The sequence below is a fragment of the Castanea sativa genome, chromosome 12 (assembly GCF_040712315.1).
Source record: "Castanea sativa cultivar Marrone di Chiusa Pesio chromosome 12, ASM4071231v1".
Lineage (NCBI taxonomy): Eukaryota > Viridiplantae > Streptophyta > Magnoliopsida > Fagales > Fagaceae > Castanea > Castanea sativa.
Genome location: NC_134024.1, coordinates 39,525,103 through 39,543,420, shown reverse-complemented (window position 1 = coordinate 39,543,420; position 18,318 = coordinate 39,525,103). Strand labels below are relative to the sequence as shown.

At 31.1% G+C, this 18,318-nt stretch overlaps 1 protein-coding gene across 3 annotated transcripts in view; it reads right to left on the bottom strand.

Annotated features, from left to right (window-relative positions):
- Nucleotides 1-16,689: 16,689 nt before the first annotated feature.
- The window catches only part of LOC142619251 (myosin-6-like), a 29,420-nt gene continuing 27,791 nt past the window's right edge, over nucleotides 16,690-18,318 (bottom strand). For all 3 annotated transcript variants that reach the window (XM_075792311.1, XM_075792312.1, XM_075792313.1), the window contains 3 exons: nucleotides 17,698-17,778; nucleotides 17,472-17,554; nucleotides 16,690-17,218 (listed from right to left, as the gene is read on the bottom strand). In XM_075792311.1, the coding sequence (XP_075648426.1) occupies nucleotides 17,104-17,218; nucleotides 17,472-17,554; nucleotides 17,698-17,778 (279 nt within the window). In that variant the 3' untranslated portion in view covers nucleotides 16,690-17,103. The remainder of the gene's footprint in view (nucleotides 17,219-17,471; nucleotides 17,555-17,697; nucleotides 17,779-18,318) is intronic.

Below are 18,318 nucleotides of genomic sequence, written 5' to 3'. Positions count from 1 at the left end.
TGTGCCACCCCAACATAATCCTTAACCTCTTAAACATTAAAATTAGCTCAAATAACATTAATGAAAATTTGATGACAACAAAAATAACCCAAACAAAAAACATATTAGGCCAACAAGTGAATAAATTATTCAACAAAAAGTCTATTAAAAAGCATCTCTAATTATTCAAATATGTAACTTAATCAACTTTTTTTTGGTAACAATGAAAAGGATTAATGTCAAAGATAACTGTTCTAATGGAAACAGGTCTCCCCGACCCATGCTCTAGCAAGTAGTTTAATCAAAAATGGGCATTGGAACCATCCTTCTAGCAGCAGAATGGCTAGACAGTGTCTAATGCAAGAGATTGCCCCGTATCAACTCCCACAACTCCCTGTTGAAGACAGGATCGTTTGGTCTCTCAGCCCAAAACCTCATTAGGCAAACCTATTCTAAGGTCAACTATGTAGAGGCATCGTTTAAAACAAATTGAATACCCCCAAGCACAGTATTATCACCTAAATGGCCCTCCACTTTGAGCTTCATACAGAAAATCGAGTTAGCAGATTTTATCCCAACATTGTGACTCTTTGTGGCCTGTGAAAGCTTGAAGACAAAAGTGCCCAACATCTCTGTTTTTAGTGTATGCCATCTTTGCCAATTGCTAGGCTTCTTGAAATATAGGTTCAGGAGCAACTTTGAATGGTAGACTTTCAAATTTGTAATTCAATCAACTCATTACATAATAATCTCTAATTTCATTTTTCCTAAAAAAATATAATTAAGATAAATAACTGTAATTATGAGTTCTCCTTGATAGTGTCAACAGCTCTGTTCTCTTTGGTTTTGGAGTCCCAACAACTTTGCTCTCAACAACTCAACTCGCAATTGTAGCATCTCTCTCTCTCTCTCTGCATTCTTAATTCTCACCTTATCTCTTTTCAGTTCTTTTTTGTTAGTAGAATGATGTTGTAATACTTCATGTATTTTTGTGTTTTTTTTTTTTTTTTTTGGAAGGGGGACATCAATATATTCAAATTCTCTTTTTATTAAAATTTAAAAAAAAAAATCTCTTTTCATTAAATTTTGTATAATTTAAAATTTTTTGTGATCATCTTAGAAATAATTTCCGGATCCGCAACTGATCATAGGTGTAGTAATTTGTCCTTAATTTTTTAATTAGTTATTTAGGTCTGATAATAGTCTAATGGATATAAAAGGAAGTTTCCGTTTATGCATGGTTTGTTACGTTAATTATCATCAGCCTACCAATATAAATGTATGCATGTAACCATGCAACTAAAATACGTAAAGCATATACGCATTTGTGTATACCCTAGAGAAAGAGAGAGAGAGAGAGAGAAGTAATGGAATCAAAGGTGATGGGTTAGGTTGAATGCATGTCGATCAAATTCTGGTTCAAAACAATACCTGTATAGTCAGTATAGATCCAACCAATCATCTACCCGGGAAATTAAAAAACAAAAACCAAAAACAAAAAACAAAAAAAGAAGGGAAAGATCCAGAGAATCTGAATGAAGGTTGTTAATAAATTATAAATTTTCCTTCCCTATAGCATTTCACATAGCTGTTTTGTTTTCCTTTTATTTAATTTTCATTATTCCCTACAAAAATTAAGTTTGGTGGAGTCTCCTAATGCCTTTTCACTTCTTTATGGTCAAACAGAAGGGATTAAATGTATGCCTCTTTAGGTTCTTCTGGTGGGCAAGGAAGGGAAATATATTAGATTTTTTTTTTTTTTTTGGAAGGCGGAAATATATTAGATTTAATATATATATATATATATATATATGTACGTGTGTGTGTATGTGTGTTAATTAATGAGTTTCTAATGTATTAAAGTTTGGGGTTAGGTTCAGTTCATGATTAAGAAAGGGCCCCAAAAGATTGCAAGAGGTTCTTTGTAGTTATTGTACTTTTAGGTCTCTCTCTCTCTCTTTCCAACTTCTATATATAAACTATAGAAGAAATACTTATGGCACCCATGACTCCAAATTTATAATATCCCCTCATTATTATTTAGCTATAAAAAAAAAAATTTCAAATCACTGGCCACACAATCATTAGAAAGAGCATAAAGTTGGATGCCTCCCATCTCCTGACAAACCGACGGTTGTATTTGCATCTTGTGTTAATGTCAACTCTAAATCTTCTCATCTAAGGGCTAGGGTGAAATGGATCTATATAAATACCAAAGATGCTCATTTAGGTGATTGAAGAATTTGGTCTTATTAGCTAAGAAGAACCATGAATGAATGATATACCAAATGGAAGATGAGAGAGAGTGAGAAAACTCAATCTCTCCATTTATTTGTCTATATCTAAATAACAAAGAAAAGCAAAAGATGGATCACATGGTACCTTGAGGAACTTTCGGAGATTAAAACATAAACCAGAAAAAAAAAAAAAAAAAAAAAAAACAAAGAATATTTCAGAAAATCTATAATTGCACAATAGAACCTTAGAAAGATTGAGAAGATCTTCGTTTCCAATATCGCCACCTCTTTGTTTTCTTTTTTGTGTGTGTTATTGTTTTTCATGTGAGTCGCTAAGTATTTCATTATTAATGGACAAGCATTAACATCATATTTATCAATTGAATATGGAATATTTTCTGCCATGTGTTTGGATTTGTTTTGATATGAAATATTTAGTGAATATGATTGGCTAAAAAAATTTAATGATCGATTCTTGTATGGGATTTTTGTCCCAAGACAATACATTTGGTCCGCATGTTAGATAGTAATTGCATTTAATTTCTTTTTTATTTGATTCTCAAAAAAATATATATTCTTTTTTATTTTTATCACCTAGAATTATTTTGACCCAATAAATCTTCAAAACAAAAACAATCCTTCTTGATTTGGAGTAATTAATTACTAAAACAATCATTTTTGGCCTTTGTTTCTCAGTTTATAAAAGGGAACTTTTTAGTGTTGCTTTGGAGTAATTAATTATTTATATATTACTACAGTATTATAACAATTCAGTATTCACTTTTCTCATGTAATAGTGCATTTCACAAACTAAATTAATAGTGAGCCATATTATTCATGTGAGATGATATAACACGTCATTATTGTACTCTTGGAATATTGTATTGCATGAGTAATTATACAATATTCTAGAAGTACAATAATGGTGTACTCTCTCTTGGCATCATAAAGTTTTACAGTGAGAAAGATGAAAAAAAGAAAAACATAACATATGGACAAAAAGTGGGTAAGTGAACCCTTGCAAGGATTTTGATAGACTATAGCTTAAGCATTGAGATAGCAATTGAATAATCCTTGCAACGATTCAATTTCCTTTCAACCTAATTTGAACTTTGTAATTAAAATAGAGTAAATTACACAACTCTCCCTTAAGGTCTAAAGGGATGACACTCAATCTCAAACCTAAAGGGTAAAAGCAATTAGTTCCAATGATACCCATTTGACCAAATACTATTAACTTGTTTTTAAAATATTTGTGTACTAACCTACCCTTTGGTTAAGGGCAGGTTTCTAAAAATACCCTCCCTTTCAAAGGCCACAGAGAAAATGTGGAAGTAAAAGATCCTATATTCAAATTGCATATCAAATTTTTAAATATCTAATAGAAAGATACTATTTAGGCATGCGAATGGATTCTAATTTTTTTTAATGTCTACAAATTATTTTTTACAGTAAAGTAGCCTGACACTTAGTAAGCTTTTGTTTCTAAAAGGATGTCTAAGTGCATAAACATTGTGGTTGGGATAAATTCTATTACCTCAAAACGTTTTTGTATGCAATGCCAATCGATAAAAAGGTGATACTTTGCCTTTTTATCCTAAATTCAATCAGTTATGTTTTCACTAATCATAATTAAGTTTTGGTCAAGAGTTTTTTTTTTAATTTAGAATATTTTGTTACTAATATTAATGGAAGAAAGTGAAGTATGTTTTTTCCCTTCAAATATATTGTAAAGTGTCATACCTCCAAACCTTAAAGGATGAGAGTGTAATTTACTCATTAAAATATTATAATGTTATTTGTATTTTTAGTTATGATTTTGGTATATATCAATCTAAATTTCATCATTATGTTTTGGGATACAAAATTAATCAGTAGGGTTGGAAGTTATTATAATTAAAATGTTCATTTTTTTGGTGGGTATATTGACAAAAATATTAAAGTTCAAGGTTAACATCACTTTTCATTTTTGGGTGGGCGAAAAAAAGAGAACAAAGATGATGTAGAAAATTAAGGTGACTTAAGTGGCTTAAAAATTGACTTAGTTTTTATGTTTCAATTAGCTCAACTAATAAAATTTACTATTATTGAATAAAAAATCTGAATTTGATTTCACATACGTCAAAAACCAATTAATATTTTGACATGATAATAAATAAAAAAAATTATGTAATGGAAATATTGAAATATATATGAATATATTAAATCTTGGAGGAGTAACTTAAAATAACACAGTTATATATTAAATCTTGTGTTAGTGTGTGTGTGACCCAATCAATAGTAATTCAAAAGTTGTCAAAATTCTTAAATTTTCTTTAATATAGTAGAAATGTAGAATCACCCACAACTGTGAATTAACTAAAATTGTCTCTATTAAAGGATCCGAAGCAATATTTTATATGTTAATCGACTGAACATGGAGTATTTTTATGAATAAAGAAAGAGAATTAGTTAAGGGGCATGTCAATAATAGAACTCATTAATAGTTAACGTGAATCATTGAGCTTGAATGTGGGTGACCTCAATCCCTTGTGATTTCATTCCCATGCTTTGTTAAAAACACTTCCCAACGACAATATTCGGTTGATGAGGCCTGAAAAACAGTTTAAATGAAGCTTGAAGTCATCTCCCTGATTAGTCATCCAGATACCATGTTTAGGGCATTGCACCTGGCGGAACCAAAGCTTTGCATGTGGCATCAACCTCTATGTTATTTTTTATATATATATAAGTGTTACAAATTAATAAACATATATATAATTATATAACCATTTTTTTTCCTATTGGCCTTCTCTTCTTCCTAGGTGCCGTCCTCCATGGTTATAGGCAAAAACCTCACATTCTATACATAGATTTAGTCTTCCAAGCTTGGGAAAAGAGAAACGAAGGTCAAGTGAGATTTCTATTAAAATATGGATTTTGAGGTGAGCATGTGGTGGTCCATTGTGAGACGTAGTTCTATAATTGTTTTTCTCGTCTATCTAAACCAATGTCCTCTACATGTGACCTTAACTTTAATGATTAATAATTAATGATGAAATTAGGTTAATTATTAGTATATATATAGCTGCATTTTGGCTATTGATGGATTAGAACTTGTGACTAATTTCTAATTACACTTTATGATTTGACTAATGCATGGCCATTGGAAATTCTAGAGCATAATCTTCAATCCAAAAAAAGAACAGAACATAATGTTAATACGTAATAACTAATTACATGATCATATATTAGCTTGTTTGACCTCCACCAAATTACTAATTCTAAATGGTTAATTTTTAGTCTCTCAGCCATGTCATATGCTTACCATGTGGAAACATGAGTTGAATATGATGTTAAAAAATCTCGAAGGTCACGAAAAAGGATGTTACATTTTCTTTATTCTTAGCCAATTAAACAGCATTATTATAGTATAAATATTTTTTTGTCAATTTCCCAAGACAATTTTATTGGCAAGTTGGTAAGAGGAGGCATGATCTAAGGCTAAATTCTGTAATTTAAATCTCAATTTTTTTTTTCGAGAAGTGAAGCTGTTCGAACTTCAAAAATGTCTACGTGGGAGTTTTAGGTGAAAGCAGATTCATGCACATCCCACGTCGATCAATTGCACCATTTTCTTTTTCTTTTTTATACCTCCAAAGCTGCAAAGAGTTTTAACATATAATACTATAATACATCTCAAGCTAGTTCCCTTATCTATATTAATTTCCCAAGAAAAACTACATGGAAGTAGAAGAGATCGATGTTTGAACACTTTATACTATTTTATTAGGGTTTCAAACGCGTTTACAAATTCTCTTTCGGTTCACAGCAGGCATTATCTAAGGTCGGTAACGACCTTTGGCTGTGATGGAGTATGATATGTAGTTCCTTAAACATGATACAAAAAACCGTCCAAAATTAAATACCTCATTTATTGTGATTAGAAATACTCAAATCCACATGTGACCCACATTAATGGATATTGTAAACTGATTTATTTCCCAAAGTAGGATGTCTAAGTCACTTAATTTGAACACTATTTACATAATTTTCGTTTGGCCTGACCTAAGTCAGACTGGGTAACCAGGTTTATGCAAAGTCAACAGTTTTTTTTTTTTTTTTTTTTGGATTAGTGAGGGCCTGTTTAGTTTAGCATTTCAAACTCACATTGTTACATTTTAAAAAATATTACACATATTTCCACATATTTTTTCACCCACACGTATTTCAAAAAATTACAAAAATTTCATCTCAAACTACTCTACCAAACATCCCCTGAGTGTTTAGTCTCAAATGGAAGAGATGCGTAGATTTAAACTAAGAGTGTATATTCCACATCCATCAACCCGACAAACTTGACTCGACTCAATTTAACCCGACAAACTTGACTCAAGTTGGTTTTTCATGATTCATGGGCTTAATTTAGTTGTAATTTTTATTTTTCTAAAGCTTACATAAGTTAGGTCGAGTTCAAATCAATTGACAATATTTTCAAACTGCATAATCCTACCTAGCCAATACTATTAATAGTTTAAAAATTACGTGTATCTAAATTTGTAAGTTTGATTGATTTTGGATTTTGAGACTTTTTTTTTATTATGATTTATTTTGACAAAATTGAAATATTAGATTCAAATTTGTAAATTAAAATAATTTATTGTGTAATTAGCTATAATAGTTGAATGGGAAACTCCAATTACCTTTTGGAAGGCTTCACAAAATGGTCATAATAACTCAAACCCGATAAGTTGGGTGGCTTGATTGGCTTCTAGAACTAAGTACCATGGTTTCGGCTGGGTTGAAAATTTATCCACCTAATGAGTTTGAGTTGAGTTGAAATGTGCGTGAAACCCAACTTGATCTGATCTATACATACCCCTAATTCATTTTGATAAACTTAAGTTAAGAATGCATGATCTACAACTCTGTGTATCCATTGGAGGGAATTTTTTGTGCTAAACAAAGTTAAAAGTTATTAGGCTTGCAATTTTTGCTTAATTGTGCAATATATAAACTAAATAGCAAAGATAATATTTTTTGTATGTACAACAAGAATAATAAAATGTTAGTGATGATTTGACTTTCTTTTTAATCCCTTTTTATTCTTCCATCTAAATTTTTGAAAGTTTATATTTTTCTCTAAAAAATATTGAAATATATATAAAATACTAAATTTTTATATGTCAATTTAAAGTTTAAACCAATTAAAGTTTTAGAACCCATCACTTTAATTGGATTAAACCAATCTAAGACCAAAAAAATTCGATTAAATTACGTTTGATCCTATCTAAACAAATTCTCATTGAATTATACTTGATTTTATCTTTTATTTATTTAGCAATATTAATTATATATATATATATATATATATATATAATTTCTCTAGACTTTCTCATGTATCACACGAATTAGCAATTGGTAATTAATTACTATAAGTTTTGAGAAACTGAGTTTTAGTTATGCTTGGACACAACATCCAAATGAAATAGCTTTCTAACTTTATTTAAAAACATTCAAACCCTTTTTCCTTCAGGTTTGGCTTATTTTAAGTACTTTTTAAATTAGAATCTCATTTATTTTAATAAGAAATTATTACATCACCCACTAACTAAATAAAATATAGAGATTAAAACTCACTACTATTTGTTATTGTGTATTTTAAAAAAAAGAATACCTCTAGTTAAAAAAGTATTGGAGGTAAGCTACACTATTTTCCTCCTCTATTTATTATCTTTTGAACTGGTCTTGAGTCATCCGAATTTGGCATTGCGAGAGAGTGAGGATTAAGGAAATTTCTAATTTGAAAATAATTAATTAATTAATTAAAATGGCTGAATTTCAGAAGTCCACCCTAGTTAATTCGCTCAATTTTTTAAAATTAGAAAGCCATATGGGGTATTGGTTAAGGCGGGATATCATATATTCAAGTACCAATCTGACCACTGAATAAGCCTTAATAACTAACTGTATAACTATAATAACTGCAAACATATATTAATTAAACAATATTACAAGAATATTACTCAACTAGGAATACAATATCTTTGAGAACATGACTTAGGGTTTACCAAAAGAATCAACAACATGACTGAGGAGTGAGAATTAGATGCTTGTGATTAATGATCTAATAAACTTGACCATATATATAAAGAATATATTCATAAAAGAGAGATCGATGTAGAAACACATGAGACCACATGGAACATCCGTTTTTAACTACAATTTTGGAATATTCAGACCGTTAGTAAGAAATTAGTATAATTCCAAATTTTTCTTGATTTTTAATTAGATATGCCAATAAACTAACATATGTGCTGCAGATATATATATATATATATAATCTCACATATAGCTAATAATCTAGGTTTTGACCATCAACCAACCCCAGCATATGATTGTTGATCATATAAACCAGTATTATAATTTATATCCTTCGTCTTTTTTTGTATAATAATAATAATAACAATAATATATCACTTGTTAATTATAAGTATATGAATCCTTACTAACTACCATTGACTATGTCATGCATTTGGATTTTGGAACATGAACAAGAAACAGATCCTACAATTGGATTTTTCTTTCTGTGAGTCGAGAAGCAGGGGGCTTTATTTTCTATGATTTTTTTTCTTATGTTCCAAATTCCAAGATTGGATGTCTATTATTATACCTCGCTAATTTATTAAATTTAGACCATCAAAATAAAGGAGTTTTTTAACATTTATTTTTGAATAATTGGTCACTGATAGTTTGAGATGCTGAATATTCACATATTTGTACTTCTTCCTTTCAAAAATAATTTCCTATAGTATATGATTATAATATGTTTCAACTGTTTTAGTGGTTTGACAGTTTCGGTTCACTGTTTTTTTTTTTTAAACAGTTTCTTTTTTTTACACTAGGTTTTAAAAGAAAACTATTTTGGGGAATTTCATTTACTTTTTGAAATATATATTAAAAAAATTCAGCCGTCCCATCATATCATAAATTTAAGATTATTCCTCAACTACAAAAAATTAAAATAAAATAAAAAAAAAATCCCTAAGTTTTTCAAAAAATTGTTTGTATAAAATTTGTGTATAAGTATATTTTGAAGACTCTTATAACTCAATAACATTGTCTCTCTTTTTTTTGGATATATATACACAATTGCAACTGTAAGACACCTTGGAGTAGATGACAATGAATAAAATGACAGCTAATCTCAATATCTAGGTACACACATGGAATACGTTATAGTGGGCAATCTGAAAAGTATTTCAATTGTCACAATAGATTGAAACATTCAACTCCAGATCTCTTGCAAACACCACAACTAAGCTCTGAGGTTCTCATTCAGTTTCTATGATTCAACTTTGATACCATGTTAAAGTCTGAAAGACTATATATTGAATTGTATGTAATAAAATACAAGAATCTACCTTATATAAATAGACATGTATATTATACAGAATCACAGATAACCTACAACTATGGGTCTAAGCTCATTGGGCTTATACTCTAATAGTATTTCTAACATTTACGATTAAAGACTTTACTAGTTAACTAATTAGATTTTAAGTCTCCTCCCCTGTGAGTACAAAAGAAAACGTAAGTACATTAGGGATATTAATTTGTAGATATGATGAAACTTCATTGGCTTGCGAGTTATGCAATCAGCATCAGTTTCTTGATGAATTGAAGAATGAAGATGACGGATGGCCGACTACACGATAAGTCAAGAACTGCATTGGATTGAGACTGACCAATAACAGAGATATTAGAATAGATACATCATACATGTGCCATTTTTTTTTTTTATGGAACTTTGATGGGGATGGTCCTTTTAAAACAAAGTTGATATTTGTCTCTTTTTAAAAAGACAGATACTCGGTTTTACCAAAATGAAAAAGATATGGCTCCTTTCACAAATCACAATCACACCAGCCCAATAAGTACATCGTGAAGATCGCCAGTTTGCATGGACCTAACCTTCTGCACAGTACCATGTCATGGCCCACAATGTCTTCTTACAAAAAATTATTTTGACAGTAAATCATTGGGAATACAATAATTCAAAATACGAAAAAGAAAGTTGTGATCAATTATGGAAAATTCTTTTATATATATAATTTGATAGTTAGGGCCCATTTAGATTGAGGGAAAATGAAATGAGAGTGAAGGAGAGTAGAGCAGAGTTGACTGAAAATAGACTAATTTTGAATTATTTCTATTTTACTCTACTCTGCTCTCCCTCCCTCCCTCCCTCCCTCCCAATCCAAAAGGACCTTTAGAGAGAGAGAGAAAGATGATTTGAATATTAGAAGTCTTTATTAAAGACACTAAAGAACGTCAGTTGAATAACAAAATTCTTGACAATTTGGAACCTTGAATTTTGGAAGAGAAAATGAATAATTGAGGAATAGTGACTATAGAGAGAAACTGTCTATAAAGATTTTAAATTGATGTGTAGTTACAACTTACATCTTAAAAAACTTGTGCTATTTTATAGTTTGTTGTATTTAATGATTTTAACTATTTGAATACTTGTAACCCTCATCATTAACAACTAGATTATTTTTTTAGTTGGAAAAAATTTTCTTTACTAGATTATATAATCTATCATATGCATAAAAACAAAGACATTTGAATTTTGATTGACGTAATAATATTATGTCATATAATTTTCTTTTTCTTTTTCAAGAAGAGTTACATAAATTTTTGAAACTTTACAATTTTGTGAGATATATTATGTCCACAATATTTTCACAATATTTTTACACTAAATTGTGAAGGGTATGTTGTTATTGTTTATAATTTAAATCTACAACTTAAATTATTTTTTTGCCCACTCATAACAACCAATAACAAACTAACACTTAGAATTTATTGTAAAAATTGTATGGACATAACATATATTTCTCCAATTTTTTACAAGTCGTCATTCTTAAACATATTTCCTAATTAAGTTTAAACTATATTTTATATTTAAACATTTCATTAGATTCTTGCAACAATTAAAATAGAATAAATCTATAAATAACTACCATAATTATTAAATTTCATCTTAAGACCCAAAAAAAAAAGTTATTAATAATTATCAAATTTATATTTAAATAAAATAAATAAATAAATATTTCACAGCATATTGCATGAGGTACCGACTAATTTATATTTTAAAGTAATGGTTATTTTTTGGAAATTCAAATTTTTTTTTTTTTTTAAAAAGGGCTATTCCAATTATAAATAGCATAGATATCCCACAAAATGGTGTGCCATCAATCCAATGGTCCGGGTTATTCAGTCTGTCATACCATAGCAATAGCATCGGTCAAGAAAATCGGCAACATTAACATGATTTGATATTGATATACATCTCTTCAAATTTATTAACCAAACTCTAAAAATTAAATGGTTTTTTTTTTTTTTTGTCTAAATGCTTGAATCATTATGACCACAAAAATTCACTTGGACAAGATAAGATATATGAAGGGAAGAAAATCTTGGATACATTTTATGTGCCGTGTCCCCATGTAGATGTGGGTTTTGAAAATAACTCACTTGAATTTAGATCCCTCCAAATTCAATTGGGTCAACATCATCATCTTCACTGCAAATAAGTAAAGACAAATTAGAGTGCATACATATAATTGATGGCTTATGATTGAGAATGTCATGAAAGCGATTGCGTCGGCTATCTAGTTTTTCCTTCTTTTCCAAAAATAGGCCTGCATTTTCTTTCTGGTTTTTCGTTTGATGAAACTCTTTGTAGGGTTGAGATTAGATTAAGCTGGGATTTAGAGTCCCTTTGTTTTTATTTTATAGTTGTGGTCAACTTGGTGTTTCCAATGTTGGCATTTAGTGCCTATTTAGCGTCTGCTTTTTGCTTACTGTTTGTGAGTTCTATATGGGTCTCATAAAACTCTACACTTATTTCATTTCGTGTTTAGCGTTTCATTTAATTTACTACAAAGTTTTAGTCAAAAAGTCAAGTCCAATCAATTGTTCATGAGTCTCATTCTATGACTTTTTTGCTCAAACTATCAAATCATTTCTACTTGTTACATGTCCCACTCTATTTTTTTTTTTCTTTTTTGTCATAGTATTTTCAACAAAAAGTCAATCAACTTATTTTATTTAGTTTTTCGTAAAAAATTAGATAAGTTGTTCCAAATGTAGCTAGAGTTCAAATTACCCCTCCCAACTTAAGATGTATTATTAAAACAAAGGGTATGATTATATTTACTAAACACAATTAGTTATTAGACAAAATAAACCAATAAAAATATACCCCAAAAAAGAAAAGAAAAAAATGAAAATAAGCTTATCCAATGAGTGAGAACCACCTTTATAAATTCATTGGGCTTTCAAAAAGCCCATTAATCTCTAATGGCCTGTTTGGGAGTTTAGAGAGGGAGGAGAGTAGAGGGGAGTAGAGGGGAGGGGAGTAGTGGGGAGGAGAGTAGAGGAGAATGATTACCCTCCACCTTGTTTGGATGTTTTTATAATTAGTAAGGGGGAAGGGAGTAATTAGCCATTCCCCTTGTTTTTAACATTGTAATTTTATAAATATAATAAGGGTAAATTAGGTAATTTACTCTATAAATAATTTTATGTGCTCCACTCTCCCTCCAAATCTCTCCAATTTGGGGGAATTAAAAATGAGGGGTTGGAGGTAGTTGAAACCCCTCCAAACCCCTCCAAATCCCTCTCCCTCCTTCCTTAAAAAACTCCCAAACAAGGTAATTGAATTACTCCCCTTCCCTCTACTCTACTCCCCCTCCTTTTTTAAACATCCAAACATGCCATAAAGGAGCACTGATCCCATCATCATCATCCAGGCCTTTACTCTACTTGTCATTGCCAATGCCCTTTTCACCCCCTTTATGTTATTAAGAACTTCTATACCTCAATCATTGTCCAAAGGAAGAAATTTTTATATCATGGATAACCGGAGTTAGCTTTATTAGGAACAAGTCTTGGCTCCTGCACAAAACCAATAGGCCAAATTTGAAGTCACATATATAGGACGTGTTGAGTTAGCTTTATTAGGAACAAGTCTTGGCTCCTGCACACAACCAATAGGCCAAATTTGAAGTCATATATATAGAATGTGTTGATATAGATAGTCTAAGGATGAATTTAGACTCTAAGCAAAAGATGGAATTTGACTACCATGTTTGTTATGGACTTATTCGCTTAAATTTAGTTGTTTATGTACAATTTTTTAAAACTTGACCTTTTGTAATTGCAATTTCACAAGTATACTCTAGCTCCATTTTCAGCATAAGGCCAAATTAAGTGGTGCTAAACAGAGAAGAAACTGACCGGGAGAATTAAAAGAAAATCAGAAATATTTATTTTTATTTTATTTTATGTTTTGGTGATCCAAATTTAAATGTGTTCAAATCAGAGAGAATTGAGCCTTGGTTTGAAAAACCTAGCCCTCCTCTTTCACATATCCTTAGAAATGGACCCAACATTAGCAAATAAGTGCATAATGCATGTGAAAGATGATGACCAGGAGAACAATGCTTGTTGAATATGAAATTTTGGTCCAGTCTCCAAGTGGCAATAAGAGAGAGATGAGGGGACCTAAATTCCATGGTCCAACAACAGGGTGTTCAAATCTTCGAGATTACTCATATGGGCCCAATTGAAAATTTGAAAACCCAAGATGAAATCCCTCTTATCCTGTTTGTTTGCAAGAAAAAATCTATCCGAGGATAAGAGCAAATCCACATTTTCACTAGCATTGCCACTTGTACAAAAGAGTGTTGGCGGCACCAACTGGACCGCCAAGATTGATCATTGTATAGCAATGGTGGGAGTGCAGTTGTGTTTTGAAGATTAAGGGTGGTCCAGTAGGGGTCCTTAATCCTACTCCTTATGGTCCTAACCCTAGTGAGAAGTGAGGACTTTCTTGTGATAGAGAAGGTTGTGGTGAACACCCTTGCGTATTAAGTAAAGCTGCTTGTGCAGACCCATGTGAATTCCTCATGGCTGGCGTGCATAACTTCTTCCTCCATTGCAAGTCAAGTTTGAGTTTGATTTTCAAGTTCATGTCGTTATACATTTATTATATAGCAAGTCGACATTAGCAATTTCTTTCTATCTCTTCTTCTGTCTAAATTATATCAATTGCATGATTTCCTTGGTCCCTTAGATTTGAAGCGACCTTTCATGATCATAAATTTTCATTTATTTTGTCTATGTTAAAATAGAAATAAACTCAAGTCAACAAAACACTCATTTAAGTTTTTGTTTTTTTGAATGCAATTGTCATTTTATGTATCATTTTCATTTACTACCTAAGCATGAACATAAAAACCGAAACCTACATATGATGGGAAGTGTGCTCCCACACAATTGGCCAAAATTAGACTGTCGGCTTGATAAGATGGCAAATTATGATTGTGAACTAAGTGAAGCTATCTGTACACTCCCACGTGAATTCTCATGGCAAGGTCAAGTTTGAGTTTCATTTTCATCTTCCTGTCGTTGTACATTTATTATATAACAGGTCAGTACTAGCTTATTTTTTCTTCTTTATTATATAACAAGTTGGTACTAGCTTATTTTTTCTTTTCTTTTTTTGTGTCCAAACTATATCAATTGCATGATTCGTTGGACATTTGAAATAATCTTTTGTAATCATGAATTTTCTTTCATTCGTCAACAAAAACTATTATTTTGTTTTTTGTTTTTCTTAATGGCATTGTCAATTCATGTATCTTTTTCAAGTGTCATCATATGCACAAAAGCCTACACAGGAAGTGTGCTCTCACACATAGATGACCCCAATCAGATTGTCAACTTGCTAAGGTGGCAAATTATTATTGTTACAATATTACTTTTAAATTGGTAGTAACATTACTTCTATTATGCATCAATCACAATATGTCTTCAAAATAGCTCAATAACATTTCGTACTTTCTTTTACAAGAACAATCTAAGTTCAAATTCTCAGTTGTTGTAATAAACATGTTGAATCATAAATGGACTCTTTTTACTACCCAAAAGAAAATCCAAAAAAATTAAATGGATTTATATTCCAATAACGAAATTGAATCACTATTTCTATTTCAAGGAAGTGATTACTGTAGGACATAAAATTGGATCAACCTTGGATTCAAAAGTAACTTTCCATTTGGTAGAAAGAGAGAAGCTATCTTTTTTTTCTTTTGCTAAGTGAAGAAAAAGATTAAGCAGATGAAATTTAAAGGTGTTAGATCTAAGTCAAATCTTAAAATTAGTACAATAACCCAGAGGTGGCTTATGTAAGAGATACCATTAGGCTACAAAGCCAATCGAAAAAAGTTGATAAAAACAATATTTCGATTTCAAATTAAAAACAATTGTTTTTTTAATATACGGACCCCTTGGGTTCGTAACTTAACCCAACTACCCAAGAGGATCCAATCCAGCACACTTAAAGGGTTAGTAGAGGAGCCATATATTCAATAAGGACAAAACGTTCTCCTCTTAAAATTCAGTCATATGATTACTTAACTAAAAAATACACTTCTATCTCATGAGAAATAATTGAGATGACTGAATATTAAGAAAACCTAAAGAACAGCACCTAAGTATTATACATAGGTCTTGCCCATTCAATAAGACCTCTCATGGCCCAGTGACCAAGCACAAAACCTTTTCACCTCTCCTTTTTTTTCTTACTAACAAAATTATAATTGAAAAAAAAAAAAAAAAAAAAACCACCCACTATCTTGATATATGTGTTTTTTTTTAGACTTTATACAACAATTTTCATAACATTATTCCAACAATCGGGCTGACATATTTTTATTAGATCTCTTCTAGATCAATCACATCATTGACATCACATTATTTTTTACTATTAAAAACTTGTTTCTTAAACAGCTGTGAAATATTTTGTAACAAACAAAGTAATTGTTTTCTTTATCAAAAAGTCATATTAAATGCTATTGACATGTAATTGTTTTCTAATGACAACTAAATTTAACCGTGATTCATTGAACAAAAAAACCACATGACTGAATTTAAACACCTTAGAAATTGTTATCTAAATTTTATCCTTTCACATATTTAGAAGTTTTTAGTCACATTGTCCCACCAATATATGCTAAAACAAAACAAAACAATACCATCTAAGAGTGTTTATGCTATGTTTTCCAGTTGCTCATAACTGGAGTCAAGGTTATGTTCCAGGCATAAAAACTCACCATGGTGAGGCACAACGAACCCCATCTGTGTGTGTGTGGTGTCTAACTTGAAGAGTACTAAGTTAAGACTGCAATAAAATTAACACTACTAAGCACACACCAGTTAGACGAGTACTAAAGTTAAGACTGCAATAAAATTAACACTACTAAGCACACACCCTAGCGCACGCACAGCTTCATCACAACAAATACATAAAGAATAGCAATCATGTACACTGATAATTAATAAACAGTGGAAGTAAACAAGTTGGGAATGGATGAAATTGCCAATGGCTTGCCATTTTCAAAATAAATTTAGAAACCTCTTTCCAAATTAATCTAAGACTCTTTGTATTGATGTTCATAAACTTGTTTCCTTTATACAACAAAAAATTGGGTGGAGAGAGCTATATCTCAGCCACCAAAGAACAACAATCTCCTAAACTCCCTATAAAAAAAAAGCCTGCCCAATGGCAGAAAACAAAACCATCCTCACAAAGAATGCACACCACCAAAAATTATATATCCCCGCCCCCTTCAACTATAAACATTGTACAATTTGAAGCTATAATAAATGAATAAAAAATTAATTTTTCAACAGGGGCGTTGACAAGGGGTAAAAAAACAAGAAGAAAGAGATGGATAAGGAATTTACAACCACCACTGCAATGACCAGAGAATCTGAATGCACCATATACCGGGACGAAAACACGAGAAAGGCATGCTTGAGCCTCCATAGCCTACTCGCTTAAAAATTGGAAGGCTGGATTCTCAAGAAGTTCGTCTGATGGTTTGACATCGGAGAATTCTTTCTCTTGCAGAGTAGTAGAAAGGTCATCAACCGAGAAGGGGATGCTGTAATGAGACATACATATTAGTTGATAACTAAAAAGCTAGTTTTCTACTATAGCTCCATTTGTTTCAACGGAAAAGATGAGATCTTTTAAATTATTTTTCTTCAAAATATATAATTTTAAAACTCTTTCCAGTTATATTTCAAAATTATCAAGCTCCTCCAAACACACATGGCAAGGGATTTTCTAGAGCCAGTTTATGGTTCTACTGTTTCTAGTGTCCCACAGAGCAAATGTAAAAGAGAAACTCTCACCCAGAATTGTCATCCAACAAGAAGGAATTGCTCACAGCATTGTTGGAGTCCTCTGTCATAAGTACCCTCATGCTAGAAATGACCTGTTGAAAGAAAAAAGGTGTGATTGTTAAGCTATCAAATTAACTTGACAAGATTAAGAATCACTAACATAGTTTTTAGAAAAAACCTTCACAGGATTAAGAATTATTAACATTTCAGAAGATATTCTCAGAAAAAAGCTTACATCTGGAGACACACTTCGAGTATTATAGTTGTCATCCCAGTAGAGCGTACATATTCTGTACAGCTGCTGAACACTTAGGATCTGAAAAATCAAGCCATGATGTCAGAGAGATTGGATTTTTTCTTTTCTTTTGCTGTTGACATCGATAAAATATCATGGATACAATTCCCAAAGGAACCAAACATATAAATTTACATTATCTGGCACTAGCATGAACAAAATGAATGTTCAGACAAGGATAAGGTGGTGAATAGTTTAGCCAATAGCCACTCAGAAGAAAGATGTGAGTTGTGTCATCAACCAAATATTTAGCATCTATTCTGTGAGCCATGCTCCTTAATTATAGGGATGGCAATGGGTCAGGTGGGGTTGGATCGTGGGTAACCCCATCCCTGCTGCCCCGTCTCCTCTTTGGGGTGGGAAAACCTGTGTGGGACGGGAGCAGAGCAGATCGGGTTTGAGGCGGGTTGGAGATGTTTTGCTAATCCTCATGAGAGTGATAAGATAAAGATGAAACATAAGGGATGTGAGAATACTATAAGAGAATGAGAGACAAGGATTTTGGAAATGGTAATAGAATAAGTATATAAAATAATTCTAACTAGGATTGTCTAGAAAAGA